The sequence below is a fragment of the Symphalangus syndactylus genome, chromosome 2 (genome assembly GCF_028878055.3).
Source record: "Symphalangus syndactylus isolate Jambi chromosome 2, NHGRI_mSymSyn1-v2.1_pri, whole genome shotgun sequence".
NCBI classification, from domain to species: domain Eukaryota; kingdom Metazoa; phylum Chordata; class Mammalia; order Primates; family Hylobatidae; genus Symphalangus; species Symphalangus syndactylus.
In genome coordinates this window covers 11,044,945-11,068,997 of record NC_072424.2, presented here as the reverse complement: position 1 = coordinate 11,068,997, position 24,053 = coordinate 11,044,945, and the positions used below count along the sequence as shown (strand labels likewise).

Genomic DNA, 24,053 nt, shown 5'->3' with positions numbered 1-24,053 from the left:
CAAGCTTGACAATTTTGGTATGTAAGACACGTGCATCCTGGTGTGGGGCAGTGTGTTGAATGACTGCAAAGGAGCTTGTATGTTCAGGACCAGAAGAGGAAAAGGGTTCATGAATTGGGCCTCCCGCGTATCTAAGCATAAAATGCTCACTTAAAATTTCAGCACAAGAGGTTAAAGTTTGATGGCCAAGTCCAGCTCAGTGCAGAGAAACCATCCACAAAGACCTTCTCCCCACCTGGTCCCTAGGCTGTTTTCAGTCTGGGGCGGGGGGGGGGGTTGTTTTTGTTTTTGTTTTTTTGTAACTATAGAAGTCTGCAGTGTTCTAAGAGGATAGGTTTCACAATTGGACCAAAATATCCCCATCTGACCAAACACTGGGTTCTGCAGAATCTTCTCCAGAAGATTATGTCAAACTCTAGATACTACCTTTAAGGAAACTAACAGGAAATAAACATGCCATGCATGCCATTTTGCAGCATGACCTAATCAGAAGCTGCAGTTGTATATTCCTGATTATAACAGGAGATATGATCAATTTAATTTGTGTCTGTGCTAATTTTTTTCAAGAGACTGAAATTATTCAAAATTAAATTCACTTATTAGAAGGAGACTCAGGGAGCTAGACTTAACAAGCGGTGACCTGTGCCAGCTTCAAGTCAGAAAACCTCACTGTGTCCCACATGCACCGGTGGTGTTGTTTTTGAAGTCCCACCCCCTCTCACCTCTTTAGGAACCCACCAGTCTTTCCCATGAAGTTAAAAATGCCTCACCCCAGCCATCAGCTCCCTCCAGCTTCCTTTAGGTCCATCTCAGCCCTTTCCTTGTCTCCTTTCCCCACCTCCCACCCACTCCGATGCTGGCTCCGGGCACTGCATTTCCCCAGAACCTCAGCCAGGTCCTGGCTGCCCCCAAGCAGATGGAGGGTGTTCAGGCCCCTAGATGCTCTCCCTGCATCCTCAACATGTTTCTTCTTTCCCTCCATCTCAGAACATGCTTTTCTTCGCTCTCAGGACTCTCCTGAGCTTTTCTCCAAGCTTTTTGGTGTCTGCTCTCTCTTGTCTGATTCCTACCCCTGTACCCCAGCATCAAGTGGCGGGGGGGTCCTCACACCTCACACCTTACACCTTGGTCTTAGGCCTTCACGTTCTATTCTCTTTCCTTAGGAAAGCATTTTTCAAACTGCAGGTCTCAACCTTTGATTGGGTCAGAATATTCACTTAAAGGGCCATCATATCCATTTCCTAGGCTGGTCTGCCGTAACAGTGAACACAAACCGGGTGGCTTGAACTGATTGTCTCACAGTTGTGGAGGCCAGAAGTCCGAAGTCAAGGTGTGGGCAGGGTTGGTTCCTTCTGGAGGTTCTGAGGGAGAAGCTATTCCCTGCCTCTCTCCTGGCTTCCGGTGGCTGCCCCGATCTTTGGCATTCCGTGGCTTGTGGCTGTGTCACTCCAATCCCTGCCCCATCTTTCTGTGGCCTTCTTCCTTGTGTCTTCCTATGTGTCTGTGTCTGTCAATCTCCCTCTCCTTATAAGGTCACAGGTCACTGGATCTAGAGGGCACCCTACTCGGGTATGACTTCATCTTACCTTGAGTACATCTGCAAAGACTCTATTTCCAAATAAGCTCACCGTCATGGATACCAGGGTTTAGGACTTCAACATAGCTTTAAAGGGGACACAGTCCAACCCACACTAGTCATGACCAATAGACTTTTTTTTCTTTTTTCAGTGAAATAGAATCTAGGAAAAAATATCAGCATTCATTGCAGGCAGTAAGGTTAAGCATCATTTCGTAAAACTTTATATACATCCATGTATATTAATATATGTGCTGGTTAATAAATGTATTTTTTATGTCAGAAAAGTTTATGAAACTTAAAAAAAAGTGGCGGGGGGGTGGTGCTTTAAAAAAAACCTGCCTCCTGCAACCTCTGCTCACAGTGCATCCCCCTCATCCCCTGGTCTCTTAAACAGAAGGAGCCAGCTCTGTGTTCTGTAGCCCCACCCACCAGGCACTCACCCTCCCTGCCACAGGGCCTTGGCACCTGCTGGTCCTCCTGCCCAGAATGCTCTTCCCTACCCTCTTCGTCCGGATTTCATCTCTCCTTTGTCAAATCTCAGAGCAAATATTACTGTCCTAGAGAACTCCTGCCAGAGCCAAGCTGAGCCCACTGTTACATTTTCCCACAGTTCCCATGTTTTCCCTATGAAGCCATGATCCTGGCCTTCACAAAAACAATTCCTCTACCTGTGTATCTACACATGTTTATCTTGTGTGATTATTTTATTAATGTTCGTCTCGCCTACCATGCACATAGCCCACTGTGGTTTGTGAGTCTTGTCTGTTCTCCATATTATAGTAATATTAATATTCCAATATGAATACTCATATTTCCACATTAGCTTTGTGTCTGGCCCAAGTGCTCAGTAAATGTTCCCTAAATGAATCGATCTAAATGACCATTGCAACCATGAGGGGAATATTGTGCCCAGCCTGAGATTTTAAAGGAAGGACCTAGCATGGCTCCAGTGCCTGCCAGATAGACAGGGACATCATCGCTCTCTTGTTGTTCACAAAAGCCTACCTAGCATTGAGCGTCATGCACCATTCTCCCAGCACTACAGATGAGGAGACTCAGGGTCAGAGTGGTCAAGTAAATTGCCCGGTGTGCTTAGATTCAGGCTCAGGCTGGCCTTACCCCCAAGCCTGAGCTATCTATCGCTCGGGGGTATGTTTGTTGGAGTGAAGATACAAGAAACCAGGTGCTAAGGTTAGGCCACAGGGACCAAATTCACACGATTTTATGTCCGGGTTACAGCCTGGATGTGGGATCCCAGATCTCCCTGGGCGGTAGGAAGTGTGCCTCCTAAGCATAGGTTCTCCTGTCACTCACACCGTGGGTGGGCTCAGGTGAGAAGCTCCGGGCAGAGCACAGTGACCCCATCCGGCTCGGTGGAGTCAGGCATGTGTGTTCCCCACTGTGAGTCTCAGCTCTCTTATTGAGAAAATGGGCACAGAAATGTCAGCTTGCTCAGCTCATAGTCTTATTCCAAAACCAAGTGAAAGGAAAGCACTTTGAAAGATGTGACGCTGTGTCATGCTGTGGGGGCATGGAAAGTCCCCGTCCTGGGGGTGCGTGCTGTGGGTGTGGGAGTCTGAAGACTTGGATTCTCTACTCTCCTTCCCGGTGAGGATGCCCATGTCCTTTTGCTTCTCTCCTCTATGACTAGTGCAGTCCCCTCGGCTGTTTATTGCTAGAGAGGAACTTAGTTATGGTCCCCAGGGCTGCCACCAGCCCGGGGTTCTGCTTCCGGGCAATAAGCTTTATTAGCCCTACACTCTCAATTTTCCTTTTTTCCTCCTCCGTGGGAAGAACGAAGGAATGGCTTGGGAAGCCCTCTTGAGGTCTGGTGACAGCTGTGACTTTATTTGGGGATTACTCTGGGGCATGTATAGATTCATCAAAGCTGCCTTCTTATTAAAACCAAGGAAAAGATCCCTCTCGCTGCCGGGGACCTCCAAACGGCCCTTGCCCTCACAGCTCCCCACTCTTCCTCACTGCCGCTGCTCCAGGCTAGAGCGCCCTTGTCCTATTTGACAATTAAAACCGCATCTTTAGCACCTTGATGCCACAGGCCCTACTCTCCTGAGGGGTGGGCTCTCATATCCTTGCTAATCCCCCAGTTCTCAAATACTGCCAGCAACTGTCGTCTTCCACCTACAGGACAGTAAGGTCTATCTGAGAATGGAAATCCCTCATCCCTCAGCCTCCTTCACCACCCAAGGGAGAGGCGCTGTGCAGGGAGGCGGGGAGGGGTGGGGAACATCGGGGAGGGGTGGGGAGGAGCGGGAAGGGGTGGGGAGCATGGAGCATCGGGGAGGGGTGGGGAGGAGCCGGGAGGGGTGGGGAGGAGCAGGGAGGGGTGGGGAGGGGCAAAGAGGATGGGGAGGAGCAGATGCACCTGGCCTCCCAGATCCAGATTGTGGTGTCAGCTCTGGAAATACGGCAAGTTACTCCTGAATTACCCAAACCACAAGTGGAAAATCCACTGCAGCTGAGTCTCCTGTACTTTAGGATTTCCCTGGGATCATTCTCATTCTAATCATTCTGGGACCTGAGAGAAGTAACTGAGTCAGGGGCCAGCAAGGCACAGACACTGATGAAGTTCAGCCTAGCATTGGGCCTTTTTTTTTTTTTTTCTTGAGACAGAGTCTTGCTCTGTTGCCCAGGCTGGAGCGCAGTGGTGCGATCTCAGCTTGCTACAATCTCCGCCGCCCAGGTTCAAGCAATTCTTCTGCCTCAGACTCCCAAGTAGCTGGGATTACAGACATGTGCCACCACGCCTGGCTAATTTTTGTATTTTTAGTAGAGACAGGGTTTCACCATGTTGGCCAGGCTGGTCTTGACCTCCTGACCTCAGGTGATCCACCTGCCTCGACCTCCCAAAGTGCTGGGATTACAGGTGTGAGTCACTGCACCTGGCCTGGGCCTTCCTATTTTGAGGGAATCATCCCAGAACGAGAAGAACTCTGTGTAGCTGGGATGTGAGAAGCATGTGCAGAGCTTGAGTGGGTCAATACATGCTAGGCCGATCCCACTGTGAGCATTTCACCGCCGCTGGGGGACATGGGGGCAGGGGGTGTTTGTGTTCGGGGGGGGCACCTCTTTCTGATGCCACGTTCCTGGGCTTGCCCAACACCTGCTTGGCTGGAAGGGGACTCACCCACCTGCACAGCGAGAACCTCACTAACCTCAGAGGAAAGATTAGAACGGGGCTTCGCCACAGTTTTGCTTTGTGTGTCCCACCCCTGGGAAATGCTGCAAGGACGCCAGCCTGCCAGGTCACCCCACAGCCAACTGCATCCTTTCCCAGCCCTGGCCGCAGCAGCTGCTGGGATCCCTTTGTCATTAGTGCAGGAGCAAAATGGGAATGGGGGAGTCAGCACTACAAGCCTCTAAGCAGTGTTCAGGTCGTGTGTTTCCTGGGCAGTTGGGGGGGTGAGTTATGCAGGGCGCTTTCCTCTCTCCCACCCACCGGGTCCAGTAGCTTTGTGCCTGCGTGCTTTCCCCAACCACGGACAGTCCTCTCCTACTGTGGCCTCAGTGCTGGGCTGTCTCCCCAGCTGAGATGCCCCCTCCTTAACCGAGTCTGCCTGCATCAGTGCTCACCTGGTTTAGGGCTGCGCTTAGAGCCAGCGTGTCCTGGTAGGGAGTGGCCTAGGCTCCAGTTCCTTTTCTTCACCGGCACTGTGGGCCAAGGCGCGTGGCCTCCCACGCACCGCAGCAGAGCTGCCAGGTGAGATTGATCTTCTGTGGTTGAGATGATCACTCTTGGCTGTAGCCTGCTCACGCCGTGAGTGACAAACAGGTGCTTAGGGCACCAGAGTCTTCTCTAATAAGGTGGCAGCAGGCCGCAGTTGTTGATTTACCGGCCAGGATCTTCGCCTCAAGAGCCACAGTGTGCTCGTCTGTAATCAGTGCTTTCCTTCTCACATCTCCTGACACGAGGGTGAGCAGAGCAGGCTCGATGACACAGCTGTTCAACTGTAATCCTGTATGATAATTTTGCAAATTATTATTTTTAATATAATCAGCTTTTTCCTTAGGCAATAAAAGAAAAAGTTAAATTGCTCACAAACTAATAAAGGTTTATCTTCTGGAGCATCAAATTCTGTTTACTCATGAAACACACACCTCCTCATGCACCCATCGGGAGGAAAATTAGCATTTATTTTCCCTGATAAACAAAAACAGTGGAAGATTTGTTGGCATCTTTTGGTGTTAAGCCCTTCCTTACATTTAAAATGACACAGAGGAATGCAAGAACTTTGGAAGAGGTCTGCCCTGACTCCGGATTTAATTTTAACTTTGGAAAGCAACCTGTTGTGTGCAGTAGGATGTTATGTGGTGTCTGCAGTGCCTAGACACTAACAACATGCGTGGAACCAAGCTCCCCCTTGGGCCCAGGAGCCAAGAGATTGAAGAAAGGGAAATGCTTTCATGACTCTCCACAAGTTCCCCCATGTTCCCACCGGGGGGGAAGATGTTGTGTAACCCTCAGTGATGAGAAAGTGAGATATCCCCCAGCTAGATTCCTCCTCCTTTGATTCCTTTTGGTGGCAAGAGAAGTTGAAGCTTTGACACTCTCTTTATTTGTCTCAGTGCTAGAAGGCTTTAATTGCACTTAAAAATAATTCCAGTCCGATTTTCAAATGCTTTCCGGAGTGATTCAGCATTTTTCTTTTCCCTGATTTCCAGGTACGGAGATATGAGGAGACAGATTGGCTTTGAAATCAGAGACATGTGGTACAACCTTGGTGAGTAGCCTGGATGTGGGGGCATGGTGAATATCTTGCATCCCTGGTGGGTCATGACACTGGCCGTGTTCATCAGTGTTGGGATGTCTTAAAATCTTAATGGCTTCTGTTCCTTGGACAGCAGTTGCCACTCTTTGTAGTAACTGTTTTCAGGAATTAAGAGATAGAAGACCAAGGGCAAGGAAAGAAAACCTCATGGGTGGGGCAAAAAGAAAAATCCACAGAGCACCCTCTTGTGTTGGGTGGACACGTGGCACAGAGCTCCTCCCTCGCTGGTGTTGCCTCCCTCCCTTAGCTGCCCCAGTTCCTCTGCGTCAAACAGGAAGCTCATCCTGCTGCGACATTTGCTATCACCGTATTCAGTTTTACAGACTCTGCCTTCTAAAGCGTTAATTCCCCTCCTCAAAACCAGATCCTGTATTTAGGTACGCTGCCACCAGGTGGTGGCAGCCTAACATGCTCCTGCACTCAAAGCAGTGAAGGGTCTGGGTGTGTATATGAAATTAATACGAGTTTATTTGTAAATTAAGTAATTTTTTCCAACTACTTTTATCATGAACAGTAAGAATAAATTCTCTATTAAAATTTTAACCATTGTGACATGTAATTCTTATAGATAAGCCCCTTCAAGAAATCAATGACTGACAATAACTTGGTATCTTCCCAGCATCTTTACAGTACCCTCTAGGAATCCGGCCTCACTCCTCGTTGAGATGAAGCTCTCTCTGGCTCCTGCCCTCAGCCCTCGGGCTTGCTTTGTGCCGAGGTGTCCTAGGCCATGGGGTGCTGGTGGCCTTGCCTCAGTCCTGAACAAAGCATCAGTTGCTTTTCTGCCCCAGGATCTCCAGGCCTCTGCTTCCTTCCTTCAAATGGACACGAGAAGCCTGTATTGGCGTGTTGCGAGAAACCCTCCACTCTCCCCTCTACCTCAGAGAATCTTTTCCTACTAGAAGGAGGCAGGGGCCTGTCTGCATCACTCTGTTAGCCTCGTTGCATTAGGGTTTCACTTGTTGCACCAGGGTTGGGACAACTTAGCTGCACCCCAGCCTGCTTACTTCCCGAGCAGCTGTGACTCCCTGCAGTGGCTGGAGAGCATGGCAAGAAAGACGCAGAACCCAGTGAGCCACGCTTCACTTCTAGCTCGCTGTTTGCTTTTGCATCTTCCTTGCTGTTCTTTGGTTTGACAGGAGGCCCAGTTAGGTTCTCAGGAATGGAAAGCCACAGCAGATGCTCCCAGGTGGGGATGGAGAGCGGGTCAGAGTGGCCCTGTCTGCCTGTGCCCTCCCAGTACAAAGAGAACCTGCACCATTGCATCCTTTCTGGGTGTCAGTCCTGGAGTCAGTGGAGGACCCCTCGAGGAAGCTCTGTGCTAGGTCTCTGCACATGATTTTGCTGCAGTAGCTCTTATGTCCAGAATCTGAGTACTGGGTCTCAGCTGTCAAAGGGCCTGCTGATCTCTGCAACATGACACCTACCGGGCACTATCCTGTCTTTGGCCTTCCTGCCATCCCAGGGAGGAAGGCAGGGTCAAGAGGGATGATAAGTCCCACCTTGAAGTTTTCATCCTCTCCTACTCCTGCCTCCCCGTGAGGCCTAATTCACATGGCTCAGTCTTTCTGGGCTGTTAGATAAAGTGGTTGGACTGAATTTTTCAAGAGCCTTCCAATCCCAAAAACCCAATAATTCTATGACATATATATACGATGATCTCAGTAATAACGTGCTAAGGCTTTTAGAACAGGGAGGAGGACCATCCATGATTCATCCTAATTGATCTCTCTGCGTTCTTTGTTAAAACCATGCTCTGACAGATGCATCTGTCATTTGCTCTGTCAGGCCAGACGGCAGGCCCCACACCAGGCAGGGACCCAGTGTGGTCCCATGAGAGAGAGAGGCAGGAGATGGGGGAGGGCTTTCACAGCAATGGCATGGAGCGGGGCTGTTCTCTGTTGGAACTCAGGGAGTCCAGGACTTTTAAAGGCACCAGCGTTCATGAAGGAGGTGATAGGAGCTCCACCTGCCATGGTCGGGCTCTCAGGGCAGACCCCTGACCTCTTCTCTGGACACAGGCTCTCTCTGAGGCCATCTTTTACCCTGGCCCCTCCTAAAAGAGTGAGTCCGTTATCTTCTGTGTTGTTCCACTTCAACTCTAAAGTATAGACGGGAGTTGCCCATTTCCCCCAAGAGGACACTTGCACATATACTTTCAAGTGAAGGTTCTCATTCTGGAATGGCTCAATAACATTTCACATCATTTATGATAACTAGAGACACCACCCTAGCAGAGGGCCTCATGGGTCATTACATACTGAAATGCTTCCTTCTCCCCGTATACAGCTACAGCCACCATTTGACTCACCCTGGCCCCCGAGCACCCCCAGGATCCTCCATTGCTCTCCATGTGCCAAGGTCATTGCCTAGCACCAAGGGAGCCTCTAAAACTCAGCTCGAGCCACAGCTGGCCAGAGGTCACCCTGACTGATGAGTGCTCCTTCCTTTCTAGTTTTCTGATTTGGGGTTGTTTTTGTTTTTGTTTTCAAGTATATTTAATGTCACCTCTGTAGTCCCTGAGATTGATCACCATTGATAGTGGCTCCATTTCAATTTGTGCTATGTGCCATGATAACAATGAAGGAAGGAAAGACAGGCCCAGAAAGGGTGAGTTTCTCCGCGTGCCCCCTCCAGGTGCTTGGGCAGGCCCGGCCTTCTGAGGGTACACTTGGGTCTGACACAAAGCACTTGGTTCTCTTGACGTTATCTGTCGTGCTCCAGATAGGCCAAGTCAAGCGACAGAAGACTTTTGATTTGGAAAAGGTTGCAGTGAAGAGAGCAAAATCCCCCCTTCCCTCCTGTCAGTGGCTGATTTGAATATGGTGATTAATGCATGAGATGTGTGTTTTGCAGCTTTTTAGCCAGGAACATCGACTCTGGCCTGAGAAGCAGCCAAGAGGTCGAAAGTAAACCAAAGCCAATTAGGGTCAGGGACTTGGAAACAACAAGAAATAATAGTCAGCCACCAGAGTTGGGTTCCTTGCTGGTAAAATAAGTTATTTTTCAAAGCGAGGGGGATGATCTTAAAAGCACCTGCAGCCCACAGGATCTTCCCCAAGCCCACAAGATCCTCCCCAAGCAGCCCCTCAGGATAGCTAAGGATAGCGCCATGGGGTGGCCTCCTTCCTACCATGGTGCCAGGTGCCTGAGTGTCTTTGCCAAGGCTGTCAGGCTCCAAATTTATGGCAGCACATCTCAGTTTCCCAGGATGTATACAACCTACCTTCTACATAGTTGTTTTTTTGTTTTTTGTTTTTTCCATTTTATTTTTACTTTTTGTAAATGGGTGCAGGTTTGGGAACATATTGGCAGGATGATAGCACCGACTCTGCCAAGGAAATAGAAATGGAAATCAGATCTATTTATCTGCTTACAATTAGTAAACTGTCACTTGAGCAGACCTTCAGCTGAATGCTCCACGAGTCTCCTCCTTGAGTCTTTCCAATAATATGCATGGCCCGTAGAGAGGAGCATCTCAGCTCTTGCCTGCTCCTTGCCCAGCCTCAGAGCAAGGATCTGGGGTCTGTTGGTCTGTTTTGCTCAATTTAATGCAAGGCCAAACATGGCACTGCCCCATGGGACAGAGTGATGTGTTTCTTTCCCTCCCAAACCTGTCATATTTTGAGTCTGAACGGGGAAATCAAAAGCAGGCTCTCTCTCAAAAGAAAAAGGGGGGTGAAATGTGCTTATTTACCCAGCTCCTGAGTTATCAAAGCGCACTCTATGCGGCAGCCTGCGGGAGCACCTGATCTCCTTGCCTGTGCCGCCTCGATTTACATTTTGTTTATCACATCCAGCACACTGGAGCGAGCACTAGACCCGAGCCAGCCGGAACGAATGTGCTTGGAGCAAGATCTTTATCCGCCGTGTTGGGTTTGGGATGTTTTTCATGCAGGGATTCCCTTCATGGGTGTTTTTTGGTGACTGGGCAAATTGTGTGCTTTTCATTAAAACCCATGTACATCGTGGCCTAATGGGTTTGGCCGGGTGGCGGAACCTTTTGCTCTGCCTGCTCTTGTGTATACAGAGATTTTTCTGGGATAAGTCTATGTTTAATGTCCCAGATTTTTGAACACCAGTGATTGCAAAGAGATAATTTAAACACCCACAGGGAGGCTTCTGACTGGGGAGGCCCTGGCTTCGTGAGAAAACAAGATGTTGTTCCCAGGGGAAAGAGCTCCACGTTCTGTAACTAAAATAGACTCTAGATGGGCTATGAGACCGGCAGGGACTGGAAGTAAAATATTCTCCTCATCACCTTCCTTTGTCTCAAAAGTGTGTCCTCTTTTTCTTCAAGTCTACACTGCAGGAGTCACCTTGGTCCTCATTGGTTCCAAACCTGAGTGCATCATTAAATTTGAGCAAGATATGCTCCAGGGGAAATTCATAATGCAAATGTCAAAAAAAAAAAAAAAAAGATGGCTACCAGAGAACATTCCCCACCCCCTCCTGCTCACCTTGGGGACCATTGGTTTACGAAGAATCAGTCCCCACGGCTGTCACTATCCATAGAACCCAGTACCAGCTCCAGGCCAGTGTGCCTTCTGTACTAATAAGGAGGGTGATAATAAAAGATTAAGCTACTGTCGTTTTTGGTAGCTTCTTTTTCCAATCCCTGCTTCTACAACCACTTGTTACTGCTTTCCGTGTTTTTCCCAGCTTGGAACAATAAAACCTGTTGGTGACAGACAGAACTTTATGACACTGAAATTGTGGTTGATGAACAACTCGCTGTCACCATCATCTGTTTTCTGAAACATTGGCTCTGACATTTTTTAGACATAATACAAGGAAAGTGTCACCTGAGAGATGGAATATAATGGCATTTTCAGGAGAATGCTTTGCAGTGGTTACAGGCCTTTCAGAAACATTTAGCATTTGGGAAAGTGATGAGAATCACACAATGATAGCCTTAGTCAAAATATTAATTATTTAGTAAAAGTTAAAAATAAGATGTTAATTACATTTTCTGTGTATGTCCACCCAATAAAAAGTAATTCAGTCTAATTATAAGGATTACGTATCTTCTTAAGTATAGTTATAGTAGCCACATTTGTTTAATGATTCTCTTTACAGAAATGTATATTCGCTGAGTTGCAAAGAAAACTAAAGAATTTAGTTTCCTGATTGTGTAGAAATATTAATAAGATTGGTTAATTCGGGATACATTGCTGGTGTTAACAAAATATTGCAAATAATTTATTCAAACATTTAATTTCTTGGGCATTCTTCTGTTTTATGTTGGAAATGAAATGGTTTTAGCTGCAGTGGGGTGAAATGAAAACAAAATCAAGATTTCTGAAAGACAAGAGGGTCGGCTTTTAAAACACCACCTTTTTGATAGGACCTGCCTCTGAGTTTCATTATGTCACCTTAACTAAGGTTCGCAGCCCCATTTTTAGAAAGGAGTCTTCCAGGAGCTTCATTCCAGAGGTGCAGTGTCCAGGCGGTGGAAGAAGCTTGGCAGTTGCTGTGATTTCCTCCCTCTCCCATCTCTCTGAACTTGCCTGGTTCACTTCAAGCTCTTTATGAGCCACCCTGATCCTCAGGGGTACAGCAGCTACGCACCCACAGGATATGGGGTCCCCGGCTGGGGTGGGCGCAATGGCAGCCAACCCACAACTAGCAGGAGGGAGGGGCTGGCCACCACATCAGGCCCAGCTGCCAGCTGCTCTGCCCGGTCGCCAGATTTCCCGATGGTGATCCTGGGGCTAGCCTCTTTCTAAGTCAGCAACAGAGGCCCAGGAAGGTACGATACCAAGATTTCCAACAAAAACCATTGAAATTAAAAACATAAATTGAGTGCTTATGAGAAGCCAGTCTCTACTTTCTGGGGGCTTATTTCGAATTGTCATATCTCAGCTGTGGTGGATAAAATGACAGAAAATGACAGATCACTGACCTCTCTGTTCATTTTGCAATTATAGAGGACAAATAAGGGAGTGGACAGCTCAAACAATTTCTCTTTCAGAGAGGCGGGTAGGGTCTGAGTGCCATGCAAAGATCCTGAGACAAGCAAATAGGGAAGGAATTTGTAAAATGAGGGTCACAGCTAAGCCTTCATAATCTCGGACCCAGGTTCAAATCCTGCTTCTCCACTTCTCTGAACAGCTCACAGAACAGCTTTGGGAACAGCCCACTTTCCTCCTCTGTTCAACAGGTTAAGCAGGTACCCATCTCGCAAGGTTACCGTGAAAATTCAGTGAGATGATGCTTTATCCTGAGCTTGTCATGTAAACTGTAAATGCTAACTAATATGATCATATTCATTAATATTCACATTTGAAAAACTTTTGAGAAACATTTTTCTGAGTTCTTTAAAAATCGTATCTGGAACAAGATAGGTGAGATGAGATTAATAAAGTAGTTCTTTTTTTTTTTTTTGAGACGGAGTCTTGCTCTGTCACCCAGGCTGGAGTGCAGTGGCGCGATCTCGGCTCACTGCAACCTATTCCTCCCAGGTTCACGCCATTCTCCTGCCTCAGCCTCCCAAATAGCTGGGACTACAGGCGCCCACTACCACGCCCAGCTAATTTTTTGTATTTTTAGTAGAGATGGGATTTCACCGTGTTAGCCAGGATGGTCTCAATCTCCTGACCTCGTGATCCGCCCGCCTGGGCCTCCCAAAGTGCTGGGATTACAGGCATGAGCCACCGCACCCGGCCTAAAGTAGTTCTTTAAATAAGCATTTTCCTATCAAACAATAGCTCGAAAAGGTAGAATCACTGCTGTTTTTACGGCTTCAGCCTCAGATGCCGGCGCCTTGATTTACTTTGATTGGAGTCATTTGGAATGTTGCAGAAATCACCCTGCATTATTTACAGAGGTGTCAAATGGTAAACTCATCTTCATAAGATGTGGGAGATAAAAAGGACCCGAGAGACTATCTGCTCTCTCTCATTTGTCGGCTCCTGTTCCTGTCACTGTGCAGTTAGAGGCTGAGCCTCCCCACTCGCAGCCCCTGCTCTATTCAGAATTGGGAATTAGCTGCATGTGTTCCGAATCCGTGCGATGGAATTGGCTACTTGTAAAACAGTGTTTATCTTCTCTGACAGAGAAGTCATGATTACAGGCTTATACTGTGCGGATCTTTGAATAGCTTCACTTATAACATGTGGAATACAGGCCACTTCTTATACTAATGGCTGGGAAAGTTCAAAATCATCATCTGCAGACGAGAAATTGATGCACATTTTCAGGATCCTGCTGCTCAAAGTCACAGTGATCTGCGTTGTGCTGTTTTATCCATTTAAGCCCACTTTAGAATTCTATTTTTCTTTATTTCTGAATATTGTATCTCTTTATTCCAAGGTCAACACAAGATAAAGTTCATTCCAGAAATGGTGGGCCCAATATTAGAAATGACATTAATTCCCGAGACGGAGCTGCGCAAAGCCACCATCCCCATCTTCTTTGATATGATGCAGTGTGAATTCCATTCGACCCGAAGCTTCCAAATGGTAAGGACGTAGATGTGCAGCAAGTGGCCGGGGGACATGAAGGAGACAAACCTGAAAACCTTGAAAGAAACTTGTAGACAATTCTAGAGTTAAAGGTGCCAACATGGAAAACACATTTTCCTACAGCTTGAGAGAGAAAGCCTATGATTTTCCTTATTGAAGAAGCTTATCATCCCTTGCACTCGATTTTCGGGAGGATTATTCTCAATTTCTAGCTCTTACTTCCTTTAATCTGGGTTTACTTACACATTCAACCCTGGATAAAAATCTCTTGCTCCCACTTCTTGGTACATGCTCTTGTAGAGTGTTTAATCAAATGTCATGTGTTACATTCTCTCAGACCAGCTGCTTATTGCAGAATTATGGTATTTTGAAAGCTAAAGTCTTTGCCTTTTTTCTCTTAAGTGTGTGTCTTGGTCTTTTGCCTGTGCAATGGAACTGATGAAAATTCTCTAAGAAAGTGTATATAAAGTGCTCAAAACATACTGTGACAAACAGCACGAGGGACAAACTCTGCTGCATAACTTATGCTCAAGAAGTAACAAAATCTCCTTCTGGATCCCAAGAAAATAAGTATAGTGTTTATGTATTCTTGGGTTGGCACCCACACCCACACATACACATGCACATCCCCACACACACACACACACATACACGTGCACATCCCCACACACACATACACATCCCCCACACACACACACATGCACATCCCCACACACACATCCACATCCCCACACACACATGCACATCCCCACACACACATCCACATCCCCACACACACACATACACATGCACATCCCCACACACATACACATGCACATCCCCACACACACACATACACATCCCACACACACACATACACACGCACATCCCCCCACACACACGTACACATGCACATCCCACACACACGTACATGTGCACATCCCACACACACGTACACATGCACATCCCCACACACACACGTACACATACACATCCCCCCCCACACACATGCACATCCCCCCCACACACATGCACATCCCCCCCCACACATACACATACACATCTCCACACACACACACACACGCACATCCCCACACACACATGCACATCCCCCCCACACACACATGCACATCCCCCCACACACACGTACACATGCACATCCCACACACACACATACACAGCCCCACACACACACACACGTCCCCACACACACACACATCCCCCCACACACATACACATGCACATCCCACACACACATACACATGCACATCCCACACACACATACACGTCCCCACACATACACACACGTCCCCACACACATACACGTCCCCACACACACACATACACATGCACATCACACACACACACACGCACGCACATCCCCCACACACACATACACATACACATCCCCACACACATACACATGCACATCCCCCCCACACACATACATGTGCATCCCCACATGTACACATATGTGCACACATACACACACACACGTGCACATGCTATGACTTTCTCCTTAGGGTACTAATGGTTTGGCCATGATGCTTTGCAGGAGACCTGGGAGAAGCCCAAGTACTAGGGAGTCCTCTGAATTGAAAGATACCTTTTAAAAATTATTATACTGGACCGGATGTGGTTGCCCACGCCTGTTATCCTAGCACTTTGAGAGGCCAAGGCAGGCAGATCACTTGAGCTCAGGAGTTCAAGACCAGCCTGGGAAACATGGTGAGACTCCGTCTCTACAAAAAAATACAAAAATTAGCTAGGCATGGTGGTGCACGCCTGTGGTCAGGGAAGTCAAGGCTGCAGCGAGCTGTGATCACGCCACTGCACTTCCACTTAGGTGACAGAGCCAGACCCTATCTCTAAATAAATAAATAAATATTAAAAATTATTATAGCAATTCAAGTAAGTTGACATACTCAGCATTTTACATAGATTTTAGAGGAATTTGGAGAAAAATTCCTATAATGAAAGGAAATCAAATCTTCATCAATCAAGATAGTTTCATGTTGGTGAGATCTAATATTAAAGGGTATATTATCCTTACCCACCTCTGCAATTTATCATTTAAGGGAGCTTTGAGTAGTTTATAGATTTTCATTGGTCTTCTTCATCGTATCACATGAAGGCACTATGCACGAAGAATGATTTTGCTGTTTCCTAGAACAGAAAAGAGAGATATGAAACCAAAACAGTCTCCACACTGTGAGTTGAGTTTAGATACTGAGGGCAAGGAGACTGAGATTCACAGGCTTAGCCAGGTATTACCTGGGTCCTCAGCAAATCACTCAACATCTTTTAAGTCTCCAATTCAAGCTTGTAACATTGGCATGAAATAGAATCTACCAGAAAGCCGTGTTGTGAGAATGAAATAAAATCAGACCTGTACAATCCCTAGCACGGTGCCCAGCACCATAAAAGGCAGCTGTGGATGCTGCTCTTCTCTCAAGGCCGGAACCTCCTTTGGTTTGTGGAGTGCAGGGGGCAGCCTGCAGGGTGAGCCCCCAGTGTCTGCAGGACCATGGGGTCCAACACTGCATACAAACCTGGGCATGGCCATTTCATCCGGGTCGCTCCCGAAGCCGGGGAGGAGCGCATGGGAGATGAACAGATTCTGACTGCTGGAGCCGTTTCCTTTCGCCTCCACACGCCCACAACTGTGCTTCAAAAACCATTACCTAACACCTGGCTAGGATATCATTATTTGTTTTTTGCGCTTTCCTCCACTAGGCAGTTTTTTATTTTTTTGAGATGGAGTCTCGCTCTGTTGCCAGGCAGAAATGCAGTGACGTGATCTCAGCTCACTACAGCCTCCACATCCTGGGTTCAAGTGATTCTCCTGCCTCAGCCTCCGAGTAGCTGGGATTACAGGTGCGTGCCACCATGCCTGGCTAATTTTTGTATTTTTAGTAGAGACGGGGTCTCACCATGTTGGCCAGGATGATCTTGATCTCTTGACCTCATGATCTGCCCGCCTCAGCCTCCCAAAGTGCTGTGATTACAGGCGTGAGCCACTGCGCCCAGCCCTAGGCAGTTTTTTATAAGGTGACTGGTGACTGTTATTTTTACATTATTCCAACCATGGACAGTAGAGAGGGCTTTAGTTTAACTTCCCCAGTGTAATGTCAGTTGGACTGCGATGAGTGGTGTTAGTACCTCCTCCCTTCTTCCTTCCTCCCTCCCTCCCTCCCTTTCTTTCATCTTTCCTCCCTTCCTTCTTTCCTTCCGTTCTCTTTTTTTCCATGGTAGCAGAAGGTCTCCTTGTATTTATTTTTAATAATATTAAAGATAATTCATTTTCGAAAGAACAGCTGTTTTTGTTTCTCTGGCTCACTGTCAGTCTGTGTATATACAAAGTCTTTGTATAAAGACTGTACTAATACAACATTGTAAATACTATACCTAGATTGTTTTTATTAATGTTCTTTCTATGCGACAATATATCAGAGAGCTTTCCCTTAATTACAGCGTAGCAACCATGATACTAATGATGGCATAAAGTTAACTATCACTTTCTTATCCATTGCCTATAAATGGGCATGTAGGTTGTTTGCAGATTTTCACTGCTGTGAATAACTGTGCAGTGAAAACATTCATGCATATAGCTTGAATTTATTTTGAAAATTTGCCCAGTATACACTCTTATAAATGTAATTACTGATTTCAAATATTTTTGTAACTTTTGAAATTATTGCCAAATGGTTTGATGTTAATACGATAAGATTTGCCCCATCTCCATTGCTGCTGGCACTATATCATGGCCCCAGTTTCACTGCCAACTCACTGGAACTACGAATTATAATTTAAATGCTTTTTTCTAGGCAGAAAATTCATCTGACTTTTTGAATTTTATATAAATCAAGCCCAAAGAAGGACTTTGTGAAAAATTGCTATTAAAGAACCAGGCTAAGGGGGAAAGTGTATTTATATATATAAATGTCACTAGCACAGAAAACTAAGATCGAAAGTGTTTAAAACCTCATTCTGTTTGTCATTTTTTAAGGAGTCTTTGGGTCAAAATAAGGTCAAGGGCAGTTAGAATAAAATGAATGAGAGTTTGGTTTCTGAATTGTTCCCCTTTTCCCTCACATTCTTTTGTCTCATGGCTGCCTTGTGGTAGGTTTAAAAAATCTTACAACAATCTTCTGAGGAAGTGCTTCATTTTCTCCAATTTGCAGGGGCCCCAGGTTTGCTAGGAAATGGTCCGAAGTTAATGAGAGCCACAGAATTTGTGCCGCCATTTTAAACACTGTCTCCCCGTTGGGGCTTCAACATCAACCCAGCGTCAGGAAACATCTTTCCAGAAAACCAAACTGTTTTTGAGTAATACCATGAAGTAATTGGTACATTTAGTTCCATCTTGTAAACAACAAACTATTTCACTAGCATGAAACATGCCGTGCTTGGATGTATGTAAATCCAAGCATAAGCCTGAAGACACAGATTCACCCACAAGAAGGACCCACCGTCAGGCTGAGTGTGGTCAGCTACCTGAACTGTTGGTTCAGAGTCACCTGTTTCTCTGTGTTGTCATCTGCTTGAACCTCTGCAGACAAGGGATAGCGTACATTAAAGATCTTTAAAATGAAGGCAGAAAAACTAACCCTTGTTTTAAAAAAAATCTCTCTTGTATGTTAATCTGCTTCTGTGATTGAGAAAAGATCAGTTTTCTTCTGTTTGATGTGCCCACCTCAGCTTCCCAGCTGGAATCCCCCAAGCCTGCAGCATCATCCCCTTTTCTGCCGGTCTCCTTGTCACTGGGTTTTCCCGCTGCAGGTCAAGCTGGCCTGGCCTTTGCTTGCTCCCCTGGCCTCCGTGGCAGTCGGTTGTGAAGCTTCATCAATCCTCCCTCTGTCTCATCTGCAGCCTCCGTCCTCTGCGCAATCACCAGTGCACTAGTCCAGGATTATTCCTGGGCCACAGTATTTGTCTCTTGACTTGCTCTACCTACGTTTTCTAAGTCCTTTCTGCCTCCAGTTCCACCCATCCCTCTCAGCTGGTCTTCCTAACGCACAAGGGATGGCCCCTATTGTCGGTGATGTGGGCGAGTGTGTAGAGTGGGCATGTGTGTGGCACACTGGTGCAGGGCTGGCCCCACCTGCTTCTCCATCCACGAGCTTCTGGGATGGGGATGGTCGGCTGCTGCCTAACTCTCTGCCACAAGCCCAGTTTACCTCACCTTATTGGGCACATCAGCAAGGGCTTAAGTTGCCTCCACTTTTATAGCAGATGTGCAAACCCTGCTGGAGTGGGGGAAGACATTATTATCTTTTCTTTTTTATTATACTTTAAGTTCTAGGGTACATGTGCACAATGTGCAGGTTTTGTTACATATGTATACATGTGCCATGTTGGTGTGCTGCACCCATTAACTTATCATTTACATTAGGTGTATCTCCTAATGCTATCCCTCCCCCCTCCCCCCACCCTTCAAGAGACCCCGGTGTGTGATGTTCCCCTTCCTGTGTCCAGGTGTTCTCATTGTTCAGTTCCCACCTATGAGCGAGAACATGCCGTGTTTGGTTTTTTAAAGGCTGCTATGTCTTTTGGAGTGGAGCTGTTAATATTGCTACTATTTGTGAAATATGAAATAATATGTATGTCCAGGTTGTATTTTACTCTTACAATTGAAGTAGAGAGGAGACCTGCTGGATTCAGAAGAAAACCCTGCTATTTTACTCAAGATTAAACTGCACCAAACCATTACTGGAATTTTAAAAGCGTGTGTTACAAATTGGCTTTTCTAACGTTGCCCAGAGTTTCTGCTCTCGTGCTCGTGCTCTTCAGCCGCAGCGGCGGGCATTTCATTCGAATGTTCTTTCCCTTACACCTCCCCAAGAGCCTGCTGCTTTCCTGTCTCCACTTGTGCAAGAAAGAGCACAAATTTTCCTGCGGAATAGGCTCAGCCTTGCCCTTATCCTGCTTCTCCAGGGTCCATGTGTTGAATGGGCTCTCTTGGTGGCGGGATGGGGTGGCATGGAGTTATCCTTTCATGGGCCATATCCTCCTGTGGCCTGGGACTCTCTGTCCAGGGCTGCAGTGAGTGCCTTCGGTCAGCTTGATAGCACTCGCTCTGGGGAGGTGGCGATGAAGCTCCACAAGAGGCTCCAGGCTGAAGGTCCCTGATGCTAGTGGAAGCCCGCTGTGAAGGGTCATGCTCTGCAGGAGCTGGGCCAGAGAGAAGCCTGTGAGATAGGAGGCCCCGGATGTGCACAGTGGCCTTGAATTCTTTTTGGAAATCCCTCCTACCTTCAAAGTCATGTGCTTCACTGCGAGCTGGGTCCACAGCCATAGAGCTGCGGTCCATTGACAAGAAGACGTTCCCAGCGACTGGACGCTGCGTGACGCTCTTGCGATCTCACACCTCTCTCCTGTCCCATCCCTGTTTGTGTACGGCCAGGAGGCTGATGCCTGTTGAGGGGTTTCTTTTCCTGCTAGTGCTTGCAGTGTAGATACTCCAAGCCGAGGGAGGTGGGGATACATGTGGGAAGCCCCAGTGGATGCCCACTGCAGCCATGCCCCTGGGGTGGCCCCCAGCCCTGTGGCCACTGTCATCAGCCACCCCCTCCATCACTGGGCACTCTTGTGCTACTTCCCTGCCCTGTCCATACTCAAGGCCACTGTGGACATCTGGGGCCTCCTATCTCACAGGCATCTGTCTGGCCAAGCTCCTGCCACAACATGGCCCTTCACAGGGGAAGTTCCATTAGCATCAGAGACCTTCTGTCTGGAGGCCTTAGCAGAGCTTCATCACCACCTCCGCAGAGCCAGCTCTGTCAGGCTGACCTAAGGCACTCAGTGCAGCTCCTCAACAAAAACCCATTTCTCATCTCTTCTGCCTCTTTTGTCTCTGAGTGCTCCAGCTGCCTGTGGTCATTCTGGCTCTTCCAGCACTTTCTTTGAATCTTTTATGATCCGGATGCCCCAGCCATTCTCCTAAATCATCCCCCGCTCTGCTTCTTCCTGTCCTGGTGCCTAAGGGCACATTCTCTGCCCCCTTTCCTTACAGCTGGCCAACTCCTCAAGACACCACCACAGCTGTGTTCATCCCACCCCTTCGCCCTGTTCCTACCTCAATCCAGAGAGTAGCATGCTTACCCCTAAACTCAGGACTCTAGGAATCTCCATTTGTTTGAAAGGAGAGGTCCTACCTGGGAAGACTTCGGGCCTGATAAGCTGGCAGGGAAGACGTGGAGAAGCACTGGGGTCTTCGCGCCCCTTATCCCATCCACCTGGACGAGCCTGCCCTTGGTCACAGGAGATGAGCCCTCTCCTGGCCTTAAGCTGACTCTCCCTGCCTCACCAAGAACCCTGCCCTCCCATGGACCGCACTCCGAGTCTCACCCTCATACTGGATTTTGCTTCATAATAAAAAGCATACTTTTAAATTCCCTCCTGGCATCTTTTTAAAGAATTCCATTTGTTATGTCTTTGGAAAATACAGAACAAACAGCTGAGAATTGCAGCAAATGACCATATGGGCCATAGACCATTAATAAAAATGGAATGGAAAAATCTGCCCAGCAAAAATAATATTTTCAATCATGGAGCTATTTTCTGTCATCTTTGTGAGGCTCAGTAAAATGCTGCACAACTTCCAGAAATTCCCATTTAGTTGTAACAGTATTAGAACATGAGTAATCTTTGTGTCATCAGTGTTGCCGAGCTCCTGTTTGAATAATCTCTTCACGCTGCCCATGCCGGTAACCAGAAGCCAGTAATTGAATAGCCGGGTGAATGTCAGTGGCTTCTGCCACTTGGTGGAAAGGCCAATGTATTTTCCACTGTAATATGAATGTGAATGAGTTTGGTGGCAATTCTATCTTGTATATTCTTTAATTCACTAGGATTTTGTTTGTTGGTTTATTTTTGCTTTCAATGTCAAAATAATTCTTGCCTAAAGAGGAAATATGGCACAAGAGGCTTCTGTTTCGTTGAATCCAGACCCAAAGATGGTCTGAGAAGCCGTGGAAACCAAGATCCTTGACTCCAGGAGCTGTGATTATATTGAATTTCATTCTTAAAAGCCCTCCAGCAAAGAGATTCTTCCATAATCCCCTTTAACCAGATTAAACAGTACTAATTTTGAGGCCATGTTCCCAGAGTCCTCTGGAATTGCATACAGCCCAGAAGTCACTCTTTAATCCGTGCCATGTAGACATAAGGAGCCGCTGCACCTGTCTCAGGCATCAGCAAGGTGTCATGGCCTGCGACGCACAGTTCCCGGCCAGGCAGCTCCAAGTGAGTGGCTCTGGGTCCTCCAGGCTCATGAGTGTTTCCAGGAGCTCCAAGGTCAGCAAGCCCCTTGCTTGACAGACGTAGGAGGGTGTGGAGGTTTTTGAATGTGGGATGAAGTGCCACCAATTAATTAGTGTGTAATTAAATTTCCAGAGCAGTTAGGCAAGAGGAGTGCTCTATACGTAAAGACATTAATGTGTCTGAGCACAGGGACTCAAAGCTGAGTGATGGATCGGGAGGGACCAGTCACTTGTATGATGTCAGCATGGGCGCCTGGAGCCCCAAGGGTTGTGCGGTGTCACGCTTCTCTCTGCTGAACCTTGCCGCTTTCGTCTTCTTAACCATGTTTTCCACCCAGATACAGTCCAGCAACTTTCTCCCGCCCACCTCCCCCTGCACATGCTCAGGGGGTAAGGTGTGGTTGCCCAGTTTCATCAGATTGGCCCCGTCCCAGGGAGAGAAGGCAGAGAGAGTCTGATTCCTTGGTGCCCTCTGAAACCTGGAGGTGGTCGAACACCATGCCCTGGCCTGCAGTATCTTCTGAGCATTTTTTCTTTAAATACAGGAGAAACTAGAGCACTCTGGGCAAAGCGCAGCATTGTACTAAGGTTTATTTGTAAAGGGTCAAATAAGCCCTTCTGCTAATGTACTTAGCAGACCATGTCCATAGATTTCAGATTTCACCCAGCTCTTGATAATCTCGGAGCCCTCCGTCAAGGTGGTGAGTGGTCTGTGCAAACCTTTCCACCCTGGCCCAGCCTCCTGCTGCGCTCCCACAGAACCCTAGAGCTCTTCTGGTGTATGAAGCATGGTCCTGGATGTCTGGCAAGTGCAGGCTGATTTTATACATTATAGACATATAAAATTATAGATGCATTAGAGTAAGGATAGTAAATCTCACCCAAAACAAAAATTATGCATTCCAAACCAAATATAATTGGCTTTTGGATTAGCTACTACTGGGATCCTTCTCTCCATGATCTTTCAAATAGGTGCCAATAGCCTATGGTTAACTGTGGCAGTGAGTGGCAAAAGCAGTGTTTCCTTTTTAAGTTAATTGAATTAACAAGACGTCAATATCGCTTCGAGCACAGCCCCGACTCCATCACGTTCAATTTAACAGCAAATTTCCGAAAGGCCTTCTATGCATAAGTGTTCTCTTGTTTCATGTTCTCAGAGGGCTGCTGGTATCAGACAGAGACTCTCTGTTCAGTATTTTAAGTTGGACACCCTGTGAATATTTTTGTAGCAATATTAGTGATTCAGAAAAGAGAAGAAAATATAATGGTTTTGCTTATTATGTGAGTGAGCCTCTGCCACCTTTTGAGCAACACGGTAAACCTGTGCTAATTTTATCCTAGCCATAGAGAACCTTGTTGCAAATCACCAGACAATGTGCATTTATGAGGAAGATAATAAGCATGATTTTTATAAAACCAGCTCCGCTCTATCAGCAAATGTACTATCTCCAATTTAGTGGGACAGGATCATTTAATTCTGATTATAGTAACAGTTCACAGCACACTAGCGAATCAATTCGAGTGTATTCTGTAAAAATTAATGAGGATCCTGGAATTAGAAGCTAGCTGTGGATCTGTGGTATTGAATCCTTACTAATAAACAGATTAGGGTGGCCAGGTGTTTGTGTAAATTACTTAGTTTGGACTAGGGTTAGTAAAATTAGAATCAGCTGTGTTGTTGATTTACTTACCATTCATCCACCTTTTTGGAAATCATTAAGTTCATCAGTCAAAATTTGATCAGCAGCATACCTAGGTGGCTGTAGCTTCCTCATTGCCTGTGTTTGTGACAGCTAGATTTACATGGAAGCAGAGAAAACATGCCGTTTTCATAACCTGCACTCCGCGTTCAGATCCCTTCAGCTTGACCATTGATGAGCGTTTTAAATGCCTGTGTGTTTGCCCATGTCAGGAGAAGGCACATTTCTCTGCATTCTCTGTACCTTTCTTGTTGTCTGTACTCATTCAACATACATGA

At 46.9% G+C, this 24,053-nt stretch overlaps 1 protein-coding gene across 9 annotated transcripts in view; it reads left to right on the top strand.

Annotated features, from left to right (window-relative positions):
- Window positions 1-24,053, top strand: part of DOCK1 (dedicator of cytokinesis 1) — a 556,524-nt gene that overhangs the window by 453,462 nt on the left and 79,009 nt on the right. For all 9 annotated transcript variants that reach the window (XM_055245699.2, XM_055245682.2, XM_055245663.2 and 6 more), the window contains 2 exons: window positions 6,260-6,318; window positions 13,681-13,829. In XM_055245699.2, the coding sequence (XP_055101674.2) occupies window positions 6,260-6,318; window positions 13,681-13,829 (208 nt within the window). The remainder of the gene's footprint in view (window positions 1-6,259; window positions 6,319-13,680; window positions 13,830-24,053) is intronic.